At 44.8% G+C, this 26,928-nt stretch overlaps 1 protein-coding gene across 1 annotated transcript in view; it reads left to right on the top strand.

Moving 5' to 3' along the window:
- PEX12 (peroxisomal biogenesis factor 12) overlaps positions 1-26,928 on the top strand; it is a 128,131-nt gene that overhangs the window by 28,514 nt on the left and 72,689 nt on the right. The window contains exon 2 of the mRNA XM_069614915.1: positions 9,577-9,833. Coding sequence (XP_069471016.1) covers positions 9,708-9,833 — 126 coding nt within the window. The 5' untranslated portion in view covers positions 9,577-9,707. The remainder of the gene's footprint in view (positions 1-9,576; positions 9,834-26,928) is intronic.

Raw genomic sequence — 26,928 nt, 5'->3', positions numbered from 1 at the left:
TATTCGTAGTCAGCCTTTAGCAATGTAGTAGTACACATTACATACTTTCAGCAACAGTTCTAGTTATCTGAAAACAACATGAGCTAATAAACCCATGCCTCCTCACCAAAAAACAGCACCACTGCTGTAATGAAGTAGCATGAGAAACACTGGCCCTACCTTACAAATAACAAACGCACTACATTTTCCCCCCTCCAGCTACCCCCCCCCCCCATATTACTGTTTGGTGCCTGATTTCCGTTTGCAAATTTCCTTATTAGCTGTTCTTTAAAAAAAAAAAAACATCCGTAAACAAAGTACATTTTCCTGTAAAAACCTGTCAGGTAAGGACAAAGGCTGTGAATTTGTCAAGGGAAATGTGCACAAAATCACACAGTGAATAGCTTTGAGTCAAACAACATGCACACAGGAACCAAGACTCATGTATATTAAAACCCAGGAGTGCAAATAGAGTGTGACAACAATACAAATATATGAAAAGGGATGTGGGGTAATGCATGCTTGAGAACTGGTACTCCCATACACTTGCAGACCCGCTGTTTCCATCAAACAGTGCAGGTGGCTGCCTCAGATTTCAAACTCTAGGAAGCCAGTCTGTCTGAAATATTATTTTAAATACATTGTAACACAGACGCAGTAATTGTTCGCCTGTACTTAGTGGACACTATATGGAGCAGCAACTTCCAATTTACCATGCGACTTTGGTGTCAATAAACCCCACTTTTTGACCTCCTGCTGCCACACCCCATCCCAGCCTCATTAATCCTCACCTTCTGAAACAGTATTTCCTAAGGTTAACAAGTGGAATGGTTTGTTGTTTTATGTGTGTTAGCGTCGATGTCAGCGTACACCAAGACACGAATGAAAGATGGCGGGCGTAGCGAAAGAATCTGACGCACTTCACGCCGTTCAACATCCAATCAGTGAAGGCGCCACATGTCCGCGGACATGACGCTACGGATTAGCCAATCGGTATCTTGTCTGCGGAGCGAACAGGGAAGTGTGTCCGCGGAGAGGACATAGATATCACTAATTTTTTGAGACACACTTCCTGGTCGTTTTAAAGAAAACTACTGGACGGATTGGCACCAAATTTACAAAAGCACACTTTCGGGACCAAGCCGCTGCTCCTGCCGCAAATGTGGTGAAAATCCATCCAGCGGTTTGGGCTGTAGGCGTGCACAAAGTTTTTTTTCCCCCATTCAGTCTATGGGAAAAAAAGATGTTTTGGGACCCTCCCTATAACCTTTCCCCCCCTAGACCAAACATCGCCAAACTTTGCAAAAGAAATCACAGTGGGCCATATACTTTGTTTGCAAAGTCTGGTGTGGATTCGTCCAGGGGGAGCGGAGTTATAAGCCGCCCAAAAAGTGTTCTTCCTATGGAAACAGCAACTGAACCATAACTACACAGCCACTACCGTGGCTGTGTAATATATATATATATATATATATATGTATGTATAATATTATTTTTTTCTCTTTTTTTTTTTGTTTTTTATTTTTTTTTTTTTTGATGGAAGCACCTAAGTGATAATTATGGGGTTGGTCAAGAGGTGGAAATTAAGACGCAGGAGGAACTTTACCTGAGAATTAATAAGATTTGTTTCCAAGCCTTAAATATCCAATTAAATCTTTCGGAATTGCCAAATTCACCTTGGCATAAGTTGTCATGCATGGCAGATCTGGACCTGTTACTCACTCTTCGCAAGGATCTGGTTATGCCCATAGAAACGCAAAGCCCTTCTATTTGAGATGGAGGCTGTTTGATACCCTGCCTGAAAAACGATGTTTGCATTATGCACCTCGTTAGGATCACGTGATTAGGAATGTGACATGTTTTCCACCGTACGTTCATAAGCAGCGTTGGGACGTCGCTCGCTGCTTCTGATTGAATTAACATGGAGTCTTGTAGCTGAAAGTTTGTTCTGCATCCTCGCAACTCTTCAGCAACTTCCTCTCTGCGTGTTTATTCCACACGCAAATTCTTGTAGCCGCTTTCAAGAAGAAAAGGGGGCTTTCCTTGTTCGCATGTATTATTCTACATGCTATCTTCTGTTGCAGTTTCCAAGAAGACCAACGTCCGACTTTTTCTGCACACGCGAACTCTGGCAGTCGCGGCCGCGTGTACGTTTGTGGCGTGTAAAATCACATGCGGTTTCCTGAACTCTGAACGTGTGGCTATCCTGGCTGCGTGTACTTTGGCTGCATGTAAAACCACATGCGGTTGCCTGAACTATTAACGTGCAGCTGTCCTGGCTGCGTGCACTTTGGCTACGTGTAAAACCACACGCGAGTTACTGAATTCTTAACGTGAGGTTTCCTGGTTGCTGGTTTTGCACGTTTTATTCCACGCGCAAGTTGTACTACGCTTTGGATTTGATTCCTTTCGCCTCTGATTAAACAACAGGTGGATTTCTACTTTTCTGTTCTACGTGGGAAAGGAAGTCCTGCCAACAACTGTTGATTTGGAAGGTGATTGTGCACTGTACATTGGACGCTACCCTGTGGTGCACCAACCCGGTATCTAGCGTGACCCTCATGCCGTTCGGAATACGTTTTCCCTTACATACCTTCCCTCCTTTTCGTTGGTTCTATATTGGATTTCTTCAGAGACTTGTTGGCGGAACCTCCAGTTATCAGCATCTACAGGTTAGTGTGGTTTTAATTGCTGAACTGTTAGTGAGAATTAATGTTGGAATACTTCTACGTTACGCCTTATTTTATCCTAGGCTGACTTCCAATTGTTTTCCCATACCCTTTCCAGTGATTCCTCCCTCTGCCTGTTTTATTAGTCAGAGAGTGGTATCATTTGGAAGGTCTATTTTGACTTCACTACTTTCAAGCCATTGCCTCCTCAAGGATCCGGAAGAACCCTACCAATTGTATCCTTTATGGTTATACCTGTACCCTTTTACATATGATACGTGGTTGATTTCTGACATAAGTAGAGACATTGGTGAAAAGAGGTTATGATGTGTGCCAAACCAATAACGTGGCTTTAGTGGACATAGTGGAGGGCAGGTCTGCAGTGGTGGAAAATGAGATCGGAAAGTAAAAGTCTGACCAAAACACGAGCCTTAAGATCAGCTGCTCAATGTCTGCCATGGAAGACCTGGCAGATTGAATGTTCATTCATGTCAGAGAAGACTGTCTTGGCTCCATAAAATCCTATGTCCCAGATTATGAAACCTTCTTAAATTTGCAAACTGGAGTATTGCTGCTCTTCTGGAATTCATAGGGCTTCCTGACTGATAATAATTTAAAGAACTATAATTATAGGCATGATCTTCTTTTTCAAGAAGCCTGGCTAATGGAATGCCCTGTCTTGGATGCTTTCCTCTGCTTGTAAGGTTTCATGACTCCTTGTGAGAGTTTTGGCATAATCTGACTCGCACCATTATTTGATCTCGCAGGGACAAACTCTTAGCACATAGAAATGAGAGAGGCTTCTTTACGTTAAGAACTTTGAATACAATTTGCAACTCATTATTATTATTTCGGACAAGATTGGGTACAAGACCTGATGGTTCTACACCTTCATGCCCATTCTTGGGACAATTGCTCTCAAATCTGCGCTTTTATGGTGACAATTGCCCGATGGATACAGCTAAAATATTTCCTTGCTATCGACCAGCCTTTCTACTAGCTCATTTTGAACTGATGTTAATGATTTCCTGTCCCCTACTGCTTTAGAATTTCGTTTTGAATTGTAGGCAATTTTAACATTGCTATTATTTTAGCCCAAACTCTGGGAGCTCACAGTGCCTACAAAAAAAGCATTGCTTCGGCCAAATCTCAGTATCTGCGTGAACCTATTCATGCAGCTATAAATAAACCTGGTTAACTGTTCTCTGCCATTAAAGTATATGCTTATCCCTGTGTTTTACATACCAGAAGCCTTCCTTGAAATTAGCCTGTGGGTTTAATACATTCTTCTTTTCTAAAATTGTGGATATTCAGGAGAATGTCAAAAGGGAACAACTCTGGCATGATTTGGGCAAAATAAACACTCAGTCATTCAAATTGCATGAAGTCTCTGGCGAGGTTGTGTTACCTCTACTGCAGAGGCTAAAAACCACATAATTTCTTTTGTATTGCAACATTTGATGACAAACCTTTTTTGCACTTTAAAAAAATTAAAAAAAACACAATCCATCACATATCGGCTCAATAAATTAAAACATCATCACACTACCCCCCTCCTTAGTCATTTACTTAATCATCTTAGTTTAAAATAGCTTCAAGGAACCGTACCGTGGCCAACACTAGAGAAGTATTTAACCCACTCAGAAGAAGTTCCCACGTTCTTCTTGCCAAAACAATTTAAAATGGACTTCCTACCAGCTGTTTTGATTAGTCATTTTGCGGGGACTTACTCATGATCGAAAACCCATTTTCTCAATCTCTCCTTTACTCGGGGAGTGGGTCCACCCCCATTAAAATCTGTTTTAGTCTCTCCTCTCCTGAAAAAAAATATGCTGGATCCCACCCTGATGAGTAATTTTTGCCCCATTGCCCAGTCTTCCTGGATAGTTAAAGTAATGGATTGTTTATATGCAACTTCAACATTTCATAGCACAGCATAAACTCCTTTAAATTTATGACCATCTGGTTTCCACCCAAAAAATGGTACAGAATATTTGTTGATTGCTGCCTGAGACGACATACTTGCACATCATAATAAGGCTCATCTCTCACTGTTGGTTATGTTGGACTTGACAGCAGCCTTTGATGCCTTGGGCCACTCGGTTTTAGTGAACCACCTTGAATCCCTTTCTAGGATCCCCGAGAAGACATTATCTTACTTTAAGAGCTTCCTGACCGATTGTTTCCAAATGGTGAAAATGGGCACGTTTGTGTCCATTCCCATTAGTTTAGGCTGCAGAGTCCGATGGGGCTCACCTCTGCCTCCCATCCTCCTTTACATCTATGTTCAACCACTATTGAACATTTTCCAAGACTTCCAGCTAAATTATCATTTCTGCTAAAGTATCATTCCTTTGTGGATATAAGCACATTTTTGTTAGTATTTTGTTTTTGAGATACATTTTCTTCATTAGTGAGAGGCCTTTAATGCTTCACATTTAGATGTTAAGCAATGGCCTCAGGCTTAATCCCACTAAAACCGAAGTATTATTGATAGGCCCTTGACTTCTTCTCAAAAATCCTTTGTGGTTGCCCAGCCCTCCTTGTTCGGCGTTCCTGCTTCTTTTTTGCGTCCAAAGTAAGGCATATGGGAGTAATGTGGGAATTTGACCTGTCTTTTTCATGGCAGGACAACGAAGTATTGAGTTGCCTTCTTCCATCTTCGATTGTTTAGGCGGGCTTTAGAATGTATTGCTTAAGAAGTTAATTTCCCAGTGCTGGGCACGCTTATAAATTCTTACATGGATTATTATGTTTTACATGCATTATTCTAATACGCTTTATGGAGCATTACCTGACAAGCTTGTGCATAAACATCAAGTTATGTAACATTTTTCAGTGCGTCTAATCTTTTGGCTACCTAAAGTCTGCTCTATCTCGAATTACCACTGGGAACACCCTTAGTTCCCTGTGCGCCAGAAGATTATCTTTAAGATTGTGTGCCTGCCTCATAAGTGTAAATGCAACCTGGCTCAACCCTAACTCAACCCTAACTCTGTTTTTTTCTGACATGGCATAGGTCCAGTAGATGCTTCATATCCTACATGTTCCTATTGGCCAACCCTTGCTCTCAGTGTGTCATCAGAGGGGCAGATGCTTTTCAGTAGCAGGTCCTACAGTTTGGAACCTACTGCCTTTGGAAATTCGATCAGAGCCAATGCTGGAGACATTTCGAAAAAAGTAAAAACCCACCTCTTTCAGTACATTCCAGTGCACAGCTTGTTTCAAAGATGAGTTATCTCATAGCTGGAAACGTCTGTTCCATTTGTGCTTTCATGCAGGTTTCCAGTTTAATTCTGCTTCAATATTGTGACGATGCACAAGAGGATATCACTTCTCCCAAAGGGGAGCCCTTTTCCATGAGCTAGGGAGGTGTACCGCTAACCAGTAGTTCCCGCTAGGAGTGGTTTAACGCATTAGGGCCTCTGGGTATGAGGATGATCACCCATTGAATATTGTCAGTATCCAACATTTCCTAGCCTTCCCCACTTTTCAGAACCATTTTATGGAAAGTAAACCCATGTGCTTCTGTAATACAGTGGGTAAAGCTAATGCCAAAAGTACTAAGATGAAGCAGAGCACAGGAGACATGAAGGTCATTGACTGTGCTAGTACTGGTACGAGGTGGCCCCAAGAAGGCATGATGATTAAGTTATCAACAAGAACAAATTACTTTTACATCGACAAAAATCTGGCATAAGAACTAGTACCCATCAGAAATACCCTATCCTGCAGCTTGTAAAGCACTCTGAGAAGAGCAACTGTATTCTGTTCTACGAGTAGATCCTCCAACGTGAGCAATACCCCTAACACATCTGTGTTCATTTGTGGGTAGTGCTCTGGTGTGGGACTAACTAAGAATTAAAACTAACTTTGTCTAGACTCTTGAAATAACGGGAACCTGGTTTAACATTCCGCAGACCCACCATTTTTGCAGGGATCTCCAGCTTGAAACTGTGAAGCAGTTGAGACATTGCGGGCAGCTGCTTGTTTGGCAGCAGTAATTCAGGATGTGGCAAACGAAGAGTTGTGGTTGATGTTCATGAATGGCAATAATGAACCTTGTATCATTTTATTTACTATCCTGTGGAGAAAATTGATAGCTATTTTTGATGTTGTCCATTGAGTATGTGGGGGAGGTCGGAGACTTGACTTATACTTTTCGTGTTTTTATTGAGTATTGTGGGGGTTGGCAGGACAATGGGGAACGGATGTCATCAGTTGATAATGTGTGTTGAAAAATTGTCATTTTTGTTTAACTATGTAACACATTAATGAATAAAAAATAAATGACTTTTACAATCCGCTAGGGTGACACTGGCAACATTGTATAAGTATAGATGACGGATTAACTGAGCTGTAAAACCCAGCCGGGAAAGGCAACCGGCACAGAATCCAGCGGGAGTTCCAAGCGCTTTGGGCAGACCAGAGTCTGAGAAGAGCGGAGGTCAACGGTGAGGCAAGGAAGAAGTTCTCTGCAGGTCCAGCTGATGCAGACCCGAACGTGAAGCAGCAGCGAAGAGCCAAGCAGCAGACCGGAGTGCGGAGCCACGGCCGTGCTGTGGAAACCGGAGAGAGAAGACCAGTGCTGTGAAGAGAATAACCCCAGTCCCAGGAAGTCCCAGTGATGTACTGAAATCCCTTCAAAGGTAACGGGAGGTGGGAGAGACCCGGAGGGTACACTGGTTGGAAACCAGACGGATCGGGGACCCTAACACTGACCTATCAAGCATTCGAGCCCAGTGATCAGCAAAGAAGGATTTGGGAATTTGCTAATGCCAAAACAGAGTGGCAATGCTGAGTATTGTGAGAGAGAACTTTTGAGACACTTTTGATTGCCATTTAGTTTAACCGATTCAGACACATTTGTATTCAGATGGCCCTCTTTAGTTTCTTAGTTCGTATTGAAGTGAAGCTCTGGTGAACCGCACTCAATCTGTGACTTGCAATATTACCTCGATTTCCTCACACACCCGTGACATGGCTAACTGTAACTTTACCCACTGCATTGTGCCATGCAATCTCAGGCCCTACTGAATGTTTTAATTTCACACCCACCATGTTACCTTCTTCACTCCATCACCCTTCTTGCATCCCACTACTGTAACTTCCTATTGCTGGATATCAAAACCATATCCTCTCCACCGGTCTTCAAGGCTGCTCTCAAAAGCTCTTTCTACCAGGAAATGAACAATAGAGGACATATAGGAGAATTATATCTCCCCATCTACTAGCCACTTCTCCCAGTTCTAGGAATCATTGGCATCTTTTTCTTCCTGAATGGCAACTTCGCCAAATTTGTTTTGCCGATTTTAGCACAATTGGTGTGGGGTGTGGGGGTGGGGCGTGAGCCAGCAATCGGCAAAGCTGGCATTCGGGAAAAGTGAGCTTGACCCTTCTCCGAGTGTTGAACTGAGTTGCATATAACAGCATGCAATTAAAGAACATCTGTATATAATTGTGCACATATGTTTTTGTCATTCTTTGTTGTTAACGCCCCCACTGATGGCTTTCCCCTGAATTATCACTTTGACCTTTGCAGGTGGAGTGGATTGGTTGTTTGTCCTCGTATATTGTATTTCTTGCAGAGGTGGTGAACTTCTTGTTTTTAGCAGCATGCACCTGTTTCGGAATATGCCATGGGCCAAAGGGCAATGGATTAATTTGTTTAGGGGTTAGGTAATGCAGGGATTTTCAGGAACCACCCCTAGGTCCGACTATCAGAAAAAAGTATCAATTCAGGGACTGTGCATTATTTGCATATTTAGTCAAATGCCATATGTCAGCCTGTAAATGTTTGTGGTTTTAGGATTAGGCAATATTGAGGAACATGATCGTTCATGTAGCCCGTCAGAAATAATGGTAGAGAAAATGGACACTGTGCTAGGAAGGTGTCTGAGTTCAGATCAATGGAAATTGTGGCTGTTCGGGGAGATAGAATGAATGCCATAGATGGTCTGCTAATCGGAGAAAAGCGATAAAAGTTAGGTAATCGAGATACCGTGGTGATTCGGCAGTATGCTATCCACAAGACAGCAAAGAACATTGCGAGCAGAAACTGGAGCAAGTAAAGATGATTGCTGGAGCTAATAACCTGCTTTTGTTGCCGTTGTGCTGGACGGATGATGCCCTGGCATGTGATTGCTATCCTGTGCATCAGTATAAGGCGACTGTGCGTTCAGATCCGATCAACGTGCACCTTCTTCTCCAACAGCGAATCCCCTAAGCGTTTGTATAGGTTTCCCAGCAGTCGCCCGTTTCACCGACGTGTAAATGATCCACTCCCTGTGCTGTCGGAGAAGGAGCAATAGAACCTAGGGCAGCAACGATAACAATGGGTGCACTGGCCATTCATAAGCTGTTTATTACACGAAGCAGCCATCTCACCTTTTACACACCCTGACTAACACCATGCCCCAGTTTTCAGTTAATTAAGAACAAACGAAAATGGCACTGAACCCAAGGACAAAAGTTAACAGTCAAGCCCCCAACTTACCAGTTCTCCTTTTAGAAGAGTCTAAAGTAGCTCTGCATGGTATCCAGTGATATTAGTATAATGTATCGTTTTTGAAACCATATTTATTCCTGATTGCACACTGATCACCATGTGACACTTTCCCAAAATATTCGTGAAATGTGGTTAGAGTAGTAAACTGATCTAGTCCTAAGCTAAGTGCGAAGTGCTTTTTGGCATCAGAAAATAAATATCATTTCAAAGATGTTATTTAGTCTACCAATATTATCACCTACAACCACAGCATCCTCGGGGAATGTTCAGTCAAAAAGCAGTACCAATTCACAGACCGCTAAGCCCTTTTTCTATTTCCTTTAAAACATGTCATTCTTGTGGCCAAACGTTGCTTTTTGAGGTATCGAATTTTCTTTTTTTTTCCAGAAATGTAACTTTCCATTAATCTGTTTTCTTTAGGTTGAACTTTGTGGCAGAAGTGCAATGTTTGGCGTCACCTGGTAACATTACGTCCGTGGTCATTCGATGCCCAGCTACTTCTTCCCGCGGCATCTGCGTATGTGCCTCTGTCACTAGGACCAGTACCAGCCATGGCTGAGCATGGAGCTCACTTGACAACTGCCTCGGCCACTGACAACCGTCCATCCATCTTTGAGGTGGTGGCTCAGGATAGCTTGATGTCAGCAGTGAGACCGGCCCTGCAACATGTCGCCAAGGTATTGCCCACATTTCTACTTTCAGATTGAGAGATCCTTTGCATTGAATATTCAATGTATATGTTCATTTTATACCCACGCTACTCGGAGGAATGACTGTACTCTGCAGTTGTGCCATGATACCAAATAAGACCTAACAAAATAAACTTAAGAAAAAATCAAGCTAAAGAACTTTTTGTGTGCAGCACTGAACGACTCTACACTCAGTAGGCTTTTTGTTCCACACACCGGTTACTATATTAGAGAAAGCATAACCTCCAAAAGATATGGAATCTTTAGATAAACTAGGCAGTGAGACTGAGAACCTTAAGGGACGTATATTTGGATCCTTGAGGTGATACACCAGATCCCCATGTAGCATGCAGAGTCTTCTAAACAATATCACAATATCAGCAATCTTCAATTTTACTGAAGATGAGTCAGTGAATATCAAAAGTGTGTGAGTAATTGGCTTGAAATAAGAAACTGGCCTAAACACTCAAAGAGCCAGGTTCTGCACAATCTGGAAGCTCCTACTCCAAACGCAAGGGTGTTGTTGCATAAAGGGAATTTCCATAGTTTAAATATATTTATTTAAAAGAATAGGGGCTTGATTCGGTGTCCCGAGCTTATGGATGTCCTCTCAAAAGAACGAAGGGAGTGTGGCGGACCAGTAAAACATACTATACAAAAGTTGACTTTTCAACACGTTACTTCTTGTTAGGATCAGGTTGGGGATACACTGCTATGGCAACTAGAGGTTTATTTACACTACCGTGGATATACATACCTTTGAATCAATTAAGTAAATGATGTCTGGATGGGTTCAACTGTAAATTGTCAAGGTTCACTCCCTAGTAGGCATGCTGGTCTTCCCCATGATTCATACTTGCAACCCAGCCACAGGGATATAGCACTGAGCTCGATTCTTCACATACGTCAAAGTCACAGGGATATTATGCCCAGCTCTCTTCTTTGCTCAAATCTGTCATGGGGAAATAGCATCCATCTATTTATAACACATTCTGGAGGGTCGTTCTTTTCTCACGTCTTCCTACTCCCAGGGATATTGGCTTTTGGGTCGATTTTTCATTTCTATCCCAAATCTCCTTCACCTGGTAGACCGCCCAGCACCTTTTGCTGGACTCATGGATTTTTTTGATCTGTTGTCTTGAGTAAGTGCAAACCTTACCTTTTTCCCCACTCGCTCATCTTTTGCTCTACCTATGTGTCATGCCTAGGGTCCCTATGTGGCGGTGCCTGGGTAAGCCCATAATCACCTGGAGGCTACCCTGGCATCTCTCTCAGCACCACAAGATTCACGGACATCATCGGACCACAATTCCCAGCAATCCTTGCCTCGAGCGACCACGTGACACGCACGTAGCATGCTCTTTGCGTTCCCACATGGCTTAACTATTTAATCCCTTGCAAGCTGCGACCCGGGTGCTCCTTAACTAAGCTATTAGTTCTCGAGTGCGCTCTACTGGTTGTTAAAGTTATCCTGGTTTCTCGCACATATGGATTTGTGTATCGGATCTGCCCTTTGATCATCTGATGCCTCACTCCCTTGGTTGTTTCCCCCTGGCTACGGGACCCTCAGCATCTGCATTTCACGGCTTCCCATTAGTCCTGCCCTTCTGTTATTGACGTACCTGGATTCCCGGCTTCGTTCCGTGTGTCAGCGCTTGTGTACCTGGCGCTGGACACCGTTTTGACAAGCACCTTTTCCGTGCCTTTTTGCACAACTATTGCCATTTGTCTGTTCCCCTATTCTTCACCCCTCCTCATTTGAACCCGCCCTGCCTCACTTGTAAGGTTTTATTTACATTCCTCAAGGACGCTTTCCTGTGCATCACAAGGAACATTCCCCTGGATTAAAGGTGACCTCTTGGACGCTCTCCTGACTTCACCACTGGTCACCTTGTGGATTATTTGTGTGGGTATTATTTGGAAGCTCTGCTGTTTTCCCACAGGTTTGACTCTGGACTTATTGGTTAGTTTGTGCCCTTGTGCCGTTCGAGTTAGGTGGTTCTACACAGACTTTTCCTTTTGGATTGGGACTTTCTTTTTACTCATCTACCACATTCCTCACTCTCCACTGACATCAAGTAGGCTACTTGCCTTCTCCTTTTCAGAACAATTAAGAGCGGGATACTGTGGGGGGTTAATGCTGAGATACTTGGCTGTTGTTCTGAATTATTGTACTGTTCTTTTTTCCCTTAGCTCTGTTGTTGCTGCTGCCGCCTTTTCAGTCAAGCCCCTGGCCTTTCGGGTGATTTATAAGCCTGTAGGTTGCGCTCTTGGGGGGGAAAGTCTATGTTACATCATTTCCGGGACTTTCTTCAAGTAAAATATCGCCCGTGACGGGTTGTCATACCTATAATCATACCAGGTTGTGACACTATGGGAACGCTAGTTCGTTATTTTTGTACTTATTTTTATGGAGTAATTCTTTCCTCCGTATTTTATAAGGCATCTGTAATTTTCTTTTGTAGCACACATCACCTTTTGTGCAGTGCTGCTGGGAGACGTTGGACATCTCTTTGTATTTTCTTTTATTTTCCTTGTGTGAACACATGTTCCCATGGGTAGAGGGATACTTTTTATCCCTCTTCCATTTTCTATTGTGAAATCAGCACAGGGTGCTGAGGAGTTACATAGTATCCCCTTTCTCACTGCTTCTGTAACATTGCTGTTACAGTGACGGGCATACCTGAATGTCTGGTGGCAGTGGACGTGTTCTAGCAATGTTTGCGTTATTTTTACCCACAGGCTATATTCACAGCCCAGTAAGGCAAAGAAGGGTCACCATTGACCCGAAATGGTGGCTGTATTCTTTTTCTGCCATTTCGTGTGTGCTTGTCTTTTGGGACGCCTACCAAGGCTCCAGTGTGTCTGTGAAAACAGGACACGAGGCAGGAGTCGGAAACTCTGTACTGCTTTGTCTTCTGGCATGCCTAGCTGGAACCAGTTCCAACTGGGAGGCTGGCTTTCCTGAAAGAACAGCGACCCCCATAGTTTGAATGTAGCATGAGTGCTGTTTGGCGGAGATCCTGGATAACTGGCCTGGATCCGGAAGCTGAAGACAAGTCGACCACTGGAACAGAAGAACCCAAGATGAAGACTACCAGCGATACCTGCAGCCCTTTCCAGCAACAGTGAAGCCTGCTGAAGTGTCAGCTACTGTCCTAACCCAGTTTTCAAATCGACAGGGAAGCTCTGAAGAGGACGACTTCCTTCCATGGACTGGTGGGCATAATCTGTCCCAAGACAACCTGCAATTTGAGCTATCCCACGACGTGCTGCAACCTACCGGGGCTGTAAACCACCAATACACTGAGATCGGCGACCATCCTGCAGTGCATTGTCTTCTGAAGAACTAATCATACTGAAACTTTGGTGGATTCCTGCTGGACCTCAGAAGCAAGTTTCCCCTGTACAAAGTCCCCTTGCCAGGGTGCATGAAGGAGCAAGCAAGGCCACTCGATCGGACAAAAAACGCTCTTCACTGGTGTCTCTGAAACGGTGCCAACTGTAGGTCCGCATTGGAGCACAAAAAAAACTTTCCTGGGAGCCCCCTCTCTCGACTGCTGCTGTGAAATCCCATCCAGAGTCCCTCCTTCCATCTCCACGACCAAGGAACAGAAGACTGGGTCTACAGCTGCTACATTGTGAAGGCATCCAGCTTCATCTTCATTGCTCCTAAGGTACTGTGGGACTTGAGATAATAATAACCAGAGTCATTCAGTCGCTCCTGTGTGGTCAGGGGGGTTATTCGTGTGGTTGGGAGTTCGCCCATCCACGTTCGCCCAAGCCCAACACTACAATGCATGCAGGGATCATTCTCCAAGTCTCTAAACCCTTTTACCAACAAGAACTGTTACCTAACTGCTATCGAAGATTTCCAAAGGAACTCTTTACTTTTATACACCTTGTGTGTCATGCCCAGGGGTGCCTGGCGCCTTTGGAACAGATGGAAACGGTGTTCCCCATGGCTGTTTCCATCACGTTCTGCCAAGCGCTGTGTGCAGGTCTAGCCTTTCTTGCAGCACTCTCGATGATGGTACTTATCTTCCATCACTTCCGGCGTCAAGTGCGTTGCAACGCTCCAGTTTTCCTGCGCGTCAGCTGCTTGCCAGCGTACTCCCTTCTTGCTCGTATTCCTTGTGCTATTTTTTCCTTCCCATTGCCCTGTTTTTCCTTCTTTTACTGTTTATCCCAGCCTTTCTGTGCTCTTCCTCTCCTCTTAGCTGATCCTCTTCTCTTTACCTACCCTCCGTATCCCGCCCGCCTTCCGTCGTTTTCTCTTGCTCTTTCAGTACATTTTCTTACCTGCTTGCTTTCCTCTCTAGTTTTTCCTTCTTCCCTCCTCCTGGATTGACCTCATGTGTTCCAACTCAGCCAGTGTTGGCTTTCACTTTTGGATTGCCGTTGCCTTACCTCGTTTCTTGGACTGCCTTCCTATATTTGACCTTGCCTGTCCCTGGATTGCCTTCGTGTTATACCCTCATCAGATCCTTCCAGTCCTAGCTGCTACACTCATTGGGAACTGATCTTTCGTAGTGGTCTTCATTCTTTCTCCGCTCCCCGGTCCGCGGACTGCCAAATTTATGTCACAGCTCTCGGATCTTCTTACAGAACAACCAAGCTCTACTTCTTCATCCAGAGTTTTACTACATTGGGGTTTTTTGTGCCTTTGGCTTTTTCCCTATCCTCAGGCGGCCGCGGAGGATAGCCACCATTTACCTACAAGGTGACACGGTGGCGTCCTTCCACGGTCGTCCCTATCTTCATAAAAAAAAAAAAGGAGAGAACCAGACCCAAAGGAAGTCAGAAGCCAACACTCTGCTGGAAATACAGAGGTGAGGTGGAAGGGGAGGTGGGAGAGTCAGAGTCTTCTATAGAGGAGGAAGACATTGTAGATCCCTCTGACATTGTGTCTGCCTCTTTGACCCACAATCTGACCCTAGAAAAGACTGAGAACTAGATAGGGAAGCACTCTTAAAGCTGAGGCTCTCTGAAAAGATAGTAACTTTACTTGTATTGGTGTGGTTCCTGTCATAAGGATCTGACAGTTATTCTAAAAAGTATTACAAAGTTATTTACTCATCTCTGAATTACACACTGTCATTCTGAAAAGCTTTACAAAGTCCCTACTTCTCTTTTAATTGTTTCCACTATTCTAAAAAGTAACTACAAGCTGTGTAAAGTGTTTACATGCTTGTGTTGGTCTTGTACCTTCATGTTGTTCCTGAAACTGAGTAACTTACAAGTTATAACTCACCTTTAGAATTGCATAAGGCCATTCTGAAAAGTAATTGTTAGGTACTTACCTACCTTAGAATTGTGTCCACTATTCTAGATAGTATTGCAAAGTTCTTACTAGCCTTTAAATTGCATACCACCCTTCTATAAAGTATAACAAGATTTACTACAAAGTGGCTTTTACTTACCTTGATTGGCATACTGCCAGTTTATAAGTCTTTTACACTGTGGTTTATTTACCAGAAGTATTGTATTGGTTTTATATTGTGTTTATTGCTTATGATAGTACTTACCTTTCTAAAGAATTCTCTTTACCTGTGTGTAGATCTACCTATAATAAAAGGGCAGATCTATGTTTGTCCGATGCAGTTGTGCGCAGTGGAGACTGCCCGAACGCACATAGCTTTGCATGCTGTCACCGCTAGAAGAAGCTGTTGCCTTAGGATATACAGTGGTCCTACTGTGTTGATATTTTTTCTATGAACATAAATTTATAAAGTGTGTAAGTGTTTCTTTGGACCATATGTATGCTACAAGTTCTTTGTACCTTCCTACAGCCCTCTCTCCCTCCTAAAATAAGCCTGGCTGCTCTGCCATATCTACCTCTATATTGAAAGGTACAGACTTATACTAGAAGTTGGAGCTCTGTATTGTCAAGTCGAGAGTCTTATAAAGTCCTTTGGGTGGACTTCAGAAAAGACTCTCTAACAATGGCGGCCCGTTCACTCTTCATCAAAAGATTGCCCACCAGTGCCAAGTCTTTCAGGAGTGTTAGTCAATCAAGCCTTTCATGATTCTTTGCTGTTGGGTGGACAAAAGGTTGGTCAGGCTTACAAACCTCTACAGGCCCACTAGCTTCTTCAGCTCTGTCCATTGTGCTCCTACTGACCTCTTAAGCACCTCAGTAGTTTTCTGTTGGTGTGGACCTTCCTGCTCATTTCCCTGCTTATTGCTGACTTCCTCTCTTACAAGAACTCACTCTGGCTGTGTACAAGTCTTTCCTCGTCTGGGCCCCCTCTACAAGGTCCCCTGATTACCTACAGTCTACTCCTTGTTGTGTGGTGACCCTTGAGACTCGCTTGTCTCCTTTGTCATAGCTGATGTTGATCTATACCGCTTTGCCACTCTTGGTGGCCATTTCGGATGGTTGTCCTGACTTCCTTGTTTAGTTCCATTCTGTTGGTTCATGCTCCTGTACTGGTTTCACTTTCTACAACCTTGCCGCAGTCCTTGACGATGCCAAGCTTCTCCTTTGGTGTTCATATGCAGGGATCCCTTCCAATATATGGTATCCTGTTGTAGTTGTTTGGTATGCAGTACATTTCTGCTGCTGTTCTCCCCAGCTGCTAGTCATCTGCTCCTTTCCCCACAAGGGTGTTTGTAAGTGAGCGGGATCCCCAGAATGCTCTTTATGTACTCTACATCTTACCTTTGATTCTTCATGGTGCGAGTTTCGGAAATAGTCCCCACTGACATATGGGATGCCTCAGAAAATGATTCTCTGGTGCTCTACTCAACTGATTTATTTAGGGGTTTATATTATGGGGACAATAAGTGATCTTGTTGGTATTGGGGCTGTCTGCCTCTGACATCTTATATAACTGGGACATAGGCTTTTGGGAGCAAGGTATGTATAATTCCTCATAGTGTAGTCATTAACAGTGTCTCCTGGATTTGAGACCGGGCATGGACAAGGTGAGGGACTTTCCAAATCCCGCTGCGTACCGCTTCTAGGTAGCTCATAGCTCATGGCTCAGACAAAACAGTCTTGGTAAACCAGTATTCCTGGGCTGCTGCGCCCTTCCTTGGCTTGGGCTGAGTCAGATAGCTGATGATTTTGTGATTATATGGAGCAAGATGTATGGGGTGTATTGTATCTTGCTATACATTGCTGAGTTGGACCTGCCCTTCTTTAGAACCAGCCCAATGAAAAGTAAAGGCACATTTCTGAGCAGTTGGTTACAGATGGTGCAGAAAAGGGTTGGGGTTTGAATTTCAGGATGTTATGTAAACATGGTGTTATTACCACCGGAGATCTTTTTTTCTTGCTGTGCTATTTTTCATCGTAAAGAGTTTTTTTCTCTCTAGTGGTCACCAGAATAATCTGTGGCTGAGTGGTTCCCTAACTCAATCTCGTATAGAAATTAACATTTTATTTCATGAGTCAAATCATAAGTACTTCTTTAATGTTGGTGTGAGCTCAAAACCTCCTCTTTCTCAATGGACTCCATATTTACCCTGTCTTATTTCGACGGCTTTGCAATGTGGTTACTTCCTAGATTTCCAATACTGTGTCTAGAGGGATTCCCTTCTGTCCTAAAAGAACTTTCTGTTTTATTGTTTGTACTAACCTTTCTGTCTTAATATGAGAAACCTTGATTCAGTGTTCTGGAAGGCACCTCTCTCTATAGTGAATTGTTTCCAGGGTATCCTCCACACAGATTTGTCTTTCACTCGGGTTGTTCCCTTTTGGTTTACTCTTTGCCTGCTCTATACCAAGGATTTAACAATTCTTATCTGATTCTGAATAGAGGACTCCCTTCTTGGTCTTCTTTCTCCCGCTGCATAGAAATTCTAGAACCCCACAATTCCCATTCCCAAGGTGTGGGTGGACCTCTACACATTACCTGAGATTGATGTTGCACTTCCTAAAGATTCCCAAACACTTCCTCCTCTATTATCCGTGGTAACCCAATCCGTGTTTCTCCATCTTCCCATGGATCTCTTGCTTTTTCCAATCTCATTATGGATTTCAACAGTTTCTTTTTATGCTTCTTCTTTTCTGGACATGTTTTTGCTTTGACTGCATCTCCCAGAATTCTTTGTCAGGGTTCTTTCAGCAGAAACTGTATTACCTGCAGTACATTTCCCAAAGTTCAGTCTCCTCCCTTTTTCAGTCTCTATCACTGCTGCTCAGCGCTCATGGTGGACATGGCATTTCTCACACCTCTAGTCGGGATTGTTCACGTCTATTCTGCAAATGCATAGGTATTTTAACGTGTCCCAGAATTCAGTGTCTGGACTTCTTCTCACTATCTAGCACCGCACCTCAGTGCTCTTTGTGGGTCTGCCGTTTTTCACACCATTTCTTTAATAAAGATCCAGTTAACTCTTTGTATCTTGCAGCTCCTTTGTGTTCTTGTCCTTTTGTCAAATTCATGTAAGGCAACTAACCCATGATCACTTATATTTTATTTAAATTGATGGGGGGGCGGCAAGGATGCAAGTGCCAGGGGGATCAGAGGGGGAAGGGAGGACCAGGTTGGGGCTAGTCCGGGGAAGAGAGCCCGCAGCCAGGTGCTGGCAAAAGATACTGGGGGAGACTGGTAGGGGGCTGGTCTGGCCCCTGTGTGACTCTGAAGGGACACAGCCCCAGTCGCAGCTGCAGAGAGAACGTTGGCACGGGAGGGTGAGCGGGAAGAAATGTTAGAATATAACAATAAAAATATGTAGTTAATTAGCCCTAAGCTAATCCATTTCTGCGATCAAAACCCCATTTTCTAGCAAAGTTTAAAAGGGGTACATTTGTCAATTTCACCAAATGAACCAAGTACAAATGTACTTGTGGCCCTTTTCCCTCTAGTCATTGAAAAACATGTTGGTGTTGAAAAAGCTGGATCTGTGCAGAAAGGTGTGTTTCTGGTCTCTTGGCCCATGTTGGTACAAACTAGGTTAAATAAGGTAAAGGTGAGTCCTCTTATCTAGCAGGGAAAGAAAACCTTGTTTCTTCATAGCTCATTCTGTGGGTTAATGCTATGTAAAGGCTAACCGGGTTAAACAAAGTTTAGTTAAACACTGAATTGTAGTGCTCAGCCTTCTCTTTCTTATCAAATCCATGAAAGACAGCCTTTGAAGCCTGCTTGAAAAGGATCACTAGTGTTGATGCAAATGCAGATGGTCTTATGTTTCAGTGACTTCTAACATGAGTCACTGACCTTAAACTGGTGGAAAGAAAATATGATTGAGCCATGAGTAAATTGAAGATTCTTGACATAGCAGGAACATCTGCGAAAAACATAGTTTGTTATACCCACTTGAGATTAGATAAGCATTGGTTGAATTGTTGAGTATATATGCTAAACATGTTTGTATTTTATCATCTTTTGTAAATGAATGATGAATCAACTGTGTTGGTGCAGGCTCAATTTGTATAAAAGGAGAGAAGATGTAGCATTCAGGTACTTCGCTTCTGCACTCGCCATAAATTGGTAGTGGTTCGAACTGAAGTCGGCTCGGGTCTTTTTTTATTTTTATGTATATCGTATATTAAATTTGATCTGCAATCTTGAAACCTTGTCTCAGATGTTCTATTTTGTTTGAATTATAGCGCTTAGAATCTCAGAAAGAGGAGAAAAGGAAAGTCTTGCGAAGTTTCCAGAACTTAAGAAGATCCGGCTCAAGTGTGAGGAGGGCAGGGAGGCCGTTCCAGACTCAGGAACCAGCCGAGAAAAGGGATCCAACTCCCACTCTCTGCTTGGCGAAACGTTTGACCTCCAGAGAATTGGCTCTGGCAGGGAGGTATTTAGGGAGGTATGTAGAGTAGTCCCAAGCCCCAGACAGCCTTGTGGATGATGCAAACGGTCTTGAATTGGATCCTCGCAGTCACAGGAAGCCAGTGGAGAGATTTTGGGGCTGGAGGGATGCAGTCCCTGGGCTTGAAGCCAAGGATTAGTCTCACGCTCATGTTCTGGATTAGTTGAAGGGGGGCAAAGGGAGGAAAGAGGCGGATTGAGGAAGAGGCTGTTGCAGTAGTCCAGCCTAGAGAGAACCAGGACTGAGCTTCTGTGGGAAGGTGTGGAAAGGGAGAATGTCCCAGAGGAGGTGGATCTGAAAGATAGATTTCTTGGCAAGGCTTGTGATGTGTGGAGAGTAGGAGAGAGAGGAGTCAAAGATGATCCCATGGTTTTGTGCCACACAAGTGGGTGAGAGGAGGGGACCCAGCAGGCTGGCCAGAGAGAGGGGGGCAAACGGGGAGCAGGCGTCCCAATGAGCAGGTCCTCCGTCTTTCTGGCATTAAGACAGGGTTCATTGACAGAGCACCATGCTTGAATAGCAGTCAGGGAGGAGGGAGAAGAGGTAGGCAATGGCAGCTTGAAGGAGAGCTGTGTGTCATCTGCATAACACTGAAAATGAGGGGAGACGGTGGAGATCAGGTGGGCAGACGGGCAATGTAGATGTTGAAAAGCCATGGTGATGGGCTAGAGCCCTGAGGGATGCCACACGTAGAGCGTGAGATGGAGGAGAGAAAAGGACCCATTTGTACTTGGGAGGGTCTCTTTGAAAGGAAGGAGGTCAACCACACCAGTGCCCTGTCCGCGATGCCTAGGGTATCATGGAGACATTTTATGAGGATGGAGTGGTTGACTGTGTTAAAGGCAGAAGAAAGATCAAGACTGATCAGAAGAAGGGAGGGAATGTTTGAGTCAACGTTAGAGAGCAGGTCTTCACAGGTGTTCAGGTGAGCAGTTTCCATGCCTCTGGATGCCCTGAAATCTGACTGGTGGTGTGAGAAACCTGAGGGTATTCTACCAAGTAGACATCGAGATACCCTTATTCAGGTGGCCAGGGAAGGGCTGGTGCTCTCAGATCCCAACCCTGGGGGTGCACGAGCGAGGATGGGGGGGCCCAGGGTTATGCTCGGGGTGGGACGCAATATTATTGTTACGCTCACCTTGTCTCTGCGGGGACGTCGGGCTCTTACGCATGGAGTGTCTGCTTCCCTGTTTTGAGGCGCTGCACGTCTTTTTTTGTTCCCTGGACTGGCCTTGGGTCAGCTCCTACGACAGGGGAAAGGGTGGTAAGTGAGACTGCCTGTGCCTGCCACCTGTGACCCTCACCCTTCTCCTTCCACACGTGTTCCCCACTCCGGGGCGCTCTCACCTTGTGTATTTGGTTGGTGGGCTCTCCTTCCTGCTTAGTCTCAGCAGGGGCGAAATGGCCTGTAGGATCCATTTACTTCACTGACCCTTGAAGTCGGGTGGCAACCCAGTACTTCTGTGGTCGCAATTCATGTTGCTTGTGTTGCTCTGCTTGTTATTGTCTGTGTAATCTGTTGTATTGTATGTTGTCCGTGTCCTGTTATCTGTGTTATCCTTTGCTGCATGCCGCAGTCAGTGTTTCCGTTTCACTGTTGGGGCTTGTGTCGCTGTTGTGGCAAAAAGCCCTCCTCGGTATGCGTTGGTTTGGTGCTACATGTGCAAGCAGCTGAGACAGTGGGTCAGGGTGGCATCCTTGTGTCTAGGGGGTCAGCGTGAGCTCAGATGCGATTTGCGTGATGTAACCTGTTCTTTCCTTCTCTTTTCCAGGTACCTGTGAGCCGGCGTGATGAATGAATCCGGTCGATGGCGACCCAAGCAGTGAGTAATGCGCGGCAGTGACAGGGCGCGATGAATGAGCAATTAACCTTGTTTTCCTTCTCCTGCTTCTGCAAGTGCCGGCGACCGATGAAAGCTGGAGTCCTCGTCGAACAACCGGGTCGTTGTTGGAGGCACAGTTAAGTCAGAGCAGGTGAGTATGCGAGGCCCGATGGTCTCTGGCTTTTCTTTGTAGGTTTGTGGAAGATTGCTGGCAGGAGTTCCTCGGAGAGCGTTACGCTGCTAACTGCAGAATAACACGAAGCATGCTTTAGAGCTTGGGGGGCTTATATAGCCAACCACGCCCTGCCACTCCCATTGCGCAAGTAATTCCAGAAGCTCTCTGCCACACCCATGATTGCAGACTAATGCAAAAGCTAATGGCTCAGAGCCACGCCCTTAACTGCAATTAGCACAGAAGTCAAGCACTCAGTGGCAGACCGATTATACCTGTGTTTTCCTTGAGGTTAGCTCCATGAGCCTGGTGCCAGAGGCGCCAGGACTGGGTCCAGGTGGCCCTCCTTTGAGGCTTGATTCAGTCAGGGCCCTTAATGTGCCCCAATGGTCCCACTGCTGCTGGGCTGGGGCGATCTGGTCTGCTCATCGGAACAATTATACCAGGGACGAAGGCGAGGACGAAGTCCCTGAGGCCTTTGTAGGTTATTCCACATCTACCTCCCTTCCACCCAAATCTCCATTATTTGAAACACTTGTGTATGGGTGCGATATAAATAAAATATCATATCATTACCCAAATCCAATGACCATTCTCCCCCATCCCCCCACATCTGGTACATTCTCTAGAAGCCCAAACCCTGTTGCACTCGGAAACCACATCGCCCAGAATCCCTGTCGTCCTGTTTCCTACCCGGGTACTCCCAGCCATTCATCTCCATGTGCCGCTGATTATTATTTCCCGAACTCCCAGTCTGCTTTGACAAAACACTACCATTCCCACAATGCCCCTGTTCATTTCACAATAATAATCCTGGTCATTCCCGTTTGTTTTACCAACCCAACAAATCTCACCCTTCTGAGTTTACCAACCACCCTAGTACAAGAGCTATAATTCCACAGAAGCTGCAGTTTAACTTCGTCACCTCTGATCCAATATGTAATAAACGTTGCCATATCCATCTGGTGGCAGTGTTACATTTAAGATTAATGTACCTGGCAAATGGTCTTACCGCACTGAATGGCAGAGAGGTGTAGGAGGGCTCAGCAGTATATTTTTCTGTAACATGTGTCTTAACTTTAAAAACGTAACCCACCTCCTACCTGTTTCCAGCAACCCCCGCTTACCTGAGATCTGTATCACCTTGGTGCACCTCTGTGGGAAGTGGATGTGGGATGAAAAGCAAAGGTTAGCATTGAATTCCCCCAAATCCCCAATTAAGAAACATTGGGTTATAGTAATATTTTGCACACAAAAGGAAAGGCAGACAATGAAATGCTGATGTACTGTTTCTTTAGTTGGTATTTAGCTCTGTTATTTCCTTTCTCCCAGTACACCAGACGTTTCTTAAGGTGTTTATATAAAACGGGGGAATCGCAAGACAATAGTGTTAGGAAATATTTCTCTTTTAGGCAACTTTCCTTCCATTTCTACGGACACCCAAACCTTTTGCTTTTATTTTTGAATCTGACCTGACCTTTTTCCAGTGATATGAAGCGCTCAGCTTCACTCCACTGACATTTTGCTCAGGGAAACAAACTAGTCCTTTAGGCTTTGAGTACTAGGAAACTGTTTCCTTCAGTTGGATACAATTTATCTATTTTTCTGGGTAACTTTGTATCATTGCAATATGCATCTTGCAATGCAGTACAATGGGGTTATTTTTACATGACCCTAAGCAAACTCAGAGGATTCTTTGTTACCTTTAATGTACCTAAAAGACAAGCTGGTGGCAGCAGTTGTTTTACAATACTTTTCTTTTGCGCTACCACGATTTATTGTGTTTGGCTACTAACTGTGACTGGTGTCCCAACATGGCTGTGACAAAGGACAGTGAAGTTTTGGGCTCCTCTCTCACTTCCTGCCTTCCCAGAAACACTGGAGCCTGGGTGGGCTTCAGGGCTGACGCCTGCACAAGGTAAAACTCACAGTGGTCTCAAATCTATTCTGAAGGATAGAAGAAAAGCACAGACAGACCTGACAATCGGAAAAAAGAAGACTGGTGCCATTTTATTCCATTGCTAGTAACCTCCACAAAAGGTAGTAAAAGGTAACCACTGCCACCAGTCATTTGTTAGTTAGTTGTAACAAAAAGTTACATGAGTAGTTGGAGAAGGAGTTACAATATAACCCCCGCACCCGACACAGGGTGGTGTGTGCTGACCCACAAAAGAAAAAGTAAGTAAGAGGAAAGTTATCCTACTATTCTTGGGAACTGAAGTTGTCACAAGAAAATGTATTTAAACATTGAGAAGTCCAAGGGACTTTCAGTGACACTGCACATAGGTTGGTGGGTGTCACAAAGCAAAAAGCAGATGCCGGTATTAAGCATATGGAGTTTACCACACTCCATAAGTGAAAATAAAAATCCCAGTTGGAGAAAAAGAATGAGTGAGTGGTAAAAAGTTCCATTCACTCGGGAGGATAAAATAAAAAGAAAACTTCCAGATTCCAGCAAAAGTGCAGGGGGGGGTCTCCCAGGTTAAAGGGAATTAGTACAGAATCTGAAAATTATCCCCAACAATCAGCACACCCCACCTTATGTGGAGTGCTCAGGGGACACTTTGAATTCCTTTTCTAACCTTCTGTAACTTTTTAGTTGCAGTGACAAGTCTATGTAAGTGCTGCTGGAAGTGGATATTTTCTACTGACTTTCTCTGATTTGTACACGCAGGCTGCTGTTGCACTGGGGTAAAGGGCACAGGGGTCACCATTGAACTAAAATGATGCCTGTCTTCTTTTTGCAGCAACTCAATGACTTGCCCTTTCTTGAGCCTTCCTCTGCTAACCTAGGTAGGGGGCAGAGCCTGCTCAATCCTCTGTCTTCGACTAAGTGACTGCTGCAGCCCCAGCCCATTCTTCTGTGCAACAGGGAAGATCCAGACCGGACGACTTCCTCCCTTGGACTGGTGGGCTGAACCGGCCTCGTGACCAGCTACAGTTTGAGCCATCCCACAAAGTTCTGTGACGTTCCAGGCCTGTAGTACCTGAATACCCTGGGACCTCTGGCACTGCTGCGGTGCATCGTCCCGTTAAGCGTGGTTCCGGCTGCAAACTTGTGCGCATCTATCTGGATACATAGACTCCATCCTGATCATAGAAGTCCCCTCAGAAGAGTCAAGGACCGACAGAAGGAAAAAAAGTCTGCCGGCTGACAACTGTCGCTGCTACAAAGCCTGATTCGAGCCTCCACATCCAAGTGCTACAAAGATCATCTACTGGGCATCCCTGTGACCTAGTCTGACCATCTGCTCCTGCCAAAAGTTCTTCAGCCACCAAGGCCAGATACCCGAACCAGAGCTGCTGTCGACTACCTGGGGACTTGCCGGTGACATCTCTCTTCTTCATCATTGAAGGTACTGTCTAACTCCTGGGTGGCAGGTTTTGTGTTGTTGTTCGCTCCGCCCGAGCTTCCTGAGTCATGTTGGGGTGGACGTCCCAACTGTGTTTTCCTGGGCCTAAGGACACTCGTCCTCAAGACTGAAATCCTTCAGGTGCCCTCTCCAGCCCCCCTCCCCAAACCCTTTGAATCAGAATGTGTTACTTACTTGTTACTTGAAAGACTCTTCTGAACTTTGACAACTTTTGACAGCATCTGCCTTCTTTTATTCTACCGCCCAGGGTCCACTGGTCCACCAATGTCCCCATCTGACTATTTGAGACTCTCATACCCCAGATGGGGTTGGACGTCTAAAGTTTAGGCCTAAGGTAACTGCCAGTATTGCTATTTAGTAACTGTAGATTGATGATTGGTTTGCTAACCTAAAGCTACTCCCTGTGCTCTATTACAGCCCTTCTCCCTCCTGGACTAAGCCTGGCTTCTCAGACATAGCTATCAAACCTTTTGGGTGGTTCAGGCCAAATCTAGGAATTGGAGCCCTGTACTTCTAACAGTGACTTTTCTCTAGTCCTACCATGGGTGGACATTCGTAAAACTCCCAAACAGAATCCTACAGCCATGCTCGAGAGATTCTGGAAGAGATCCTGCAAGGAGCCAAGTATCCTGCATTGCTGAAGACAAGTGAAGATACTGGACCCGTCCGAAAGAGGCTGGCAACTAACTTCTGCTGCTGTCCTGGAAGAGGCCTGGCTGGCAAGAGATCTTACGTTGGAGCTTTGACCCTGGGAGTGGAGAGAAATCCATTCCAGACGCCTGCTTGTTGTCCTGCAAACCAGAGCCTTCGGAAGTGCCCCATAGCCAATCTGTGGCTGACGAGCTCGAGATTTGGGCTACAGCGCTGCAGACATCACCATTCCGCATTGAGGCTCAGAACTTTTTGGATCGACAGCTTGTGCTACTGGACTTATACCTGCCACATTTCATGGTGCTACCATAGAGGGGACCCAAGATGGGAGTCGAGGTTCGGCCATGACAGGTGTTTCCTCCTGTATCGCTGTGCATCGGTAGCCGACATCCGAAACAGCTTTCCTGCATCCAATCCTGTGCTAAGAGAGACCCTGCATCAAGTTCTTTTGCATTCTCCATCCTGAGACCTTGCACCCGAAATAGTCGATGACCAGAAATGTGGTTGAACCTGCAGCCCTTGGCCATCAAGGACCTAAGCCGACGGCGGGAAACACGACCTAGGGTCCTTTTCCGGTGCCCTGCCAAGTCCTAAGAAGGATCAGAGTTTGGGCAGTGAGTTACAGTGGTACTTACCTGGCCCCTATGTCCCCCCTTTTTTTTCTTTTTTTAAAGTTTGGCAACTTTTAGAAACTTTTACAACACTTTGATTTTGCCAGTGCTTGCTCGTGCAAGTATTCCGAAAGTCGGGAATAGTTATTCTTTTACTGCAACAAAGTGTCTTCTAACTCTTAGAAAAATTCCTGATCCCCAGGACTCCTACCCTAGTTTGCCCCCGCTTCACAAACTTTCTTTAAACTTTGCTGAACCTTTGGTCATAAGGCCCCATTCAACATAGGGCTGGACTTCTGAAGTTAGGGTTTTGTGATTCCTGGGACCTGACACTGTTATGTGACTTACTTACCTTCCCTTTCTGCTGTTGTGTTGTATTTCTGAAATTAATGCACTGTTAATGTGGCTGTATACACATGTTTTTATATTAGTTTGTGATATTAACTACCTGCTTATAGTCCTTTTTCACTGTCTGTGTTTAGCCATAAAATAAATGTTCTTTTTTCTACTTACCTTTTGGACTCATTGTAGACCCCTTACCGAGCTCACCCTCCAGAGACTTTGCTCACCTTGCTACCCTGAACCGGTTTGGCTATAGCTCCCAAAGTTGTCCGTGTCCCAATTGTAGGGACAGGGACAATCTGTCCACCAGGTCAGAGCATAGAAAACCAGTCCTAACAAATA

Source organism: Ambystoma mexicanum, chromosome 9 (assembly GCF_040938575.1).
Source record: "Ambystoma mexicanum isolate Mex_15411 chromosome 9, UKY_AmexF1_1, whole genome shotgun sequence".
NCBI lineage: Eukaryota > Metazoa > Chordata > Amphibia > Caudata > Ambystomatidae > Ambystoma > Ambystoma mexicanum.
The sequence above is the reverse complement of the archived record's forward strand: the minus strand, read 5'-3'. Positions and strand labels throughout refer to the sequence as shown.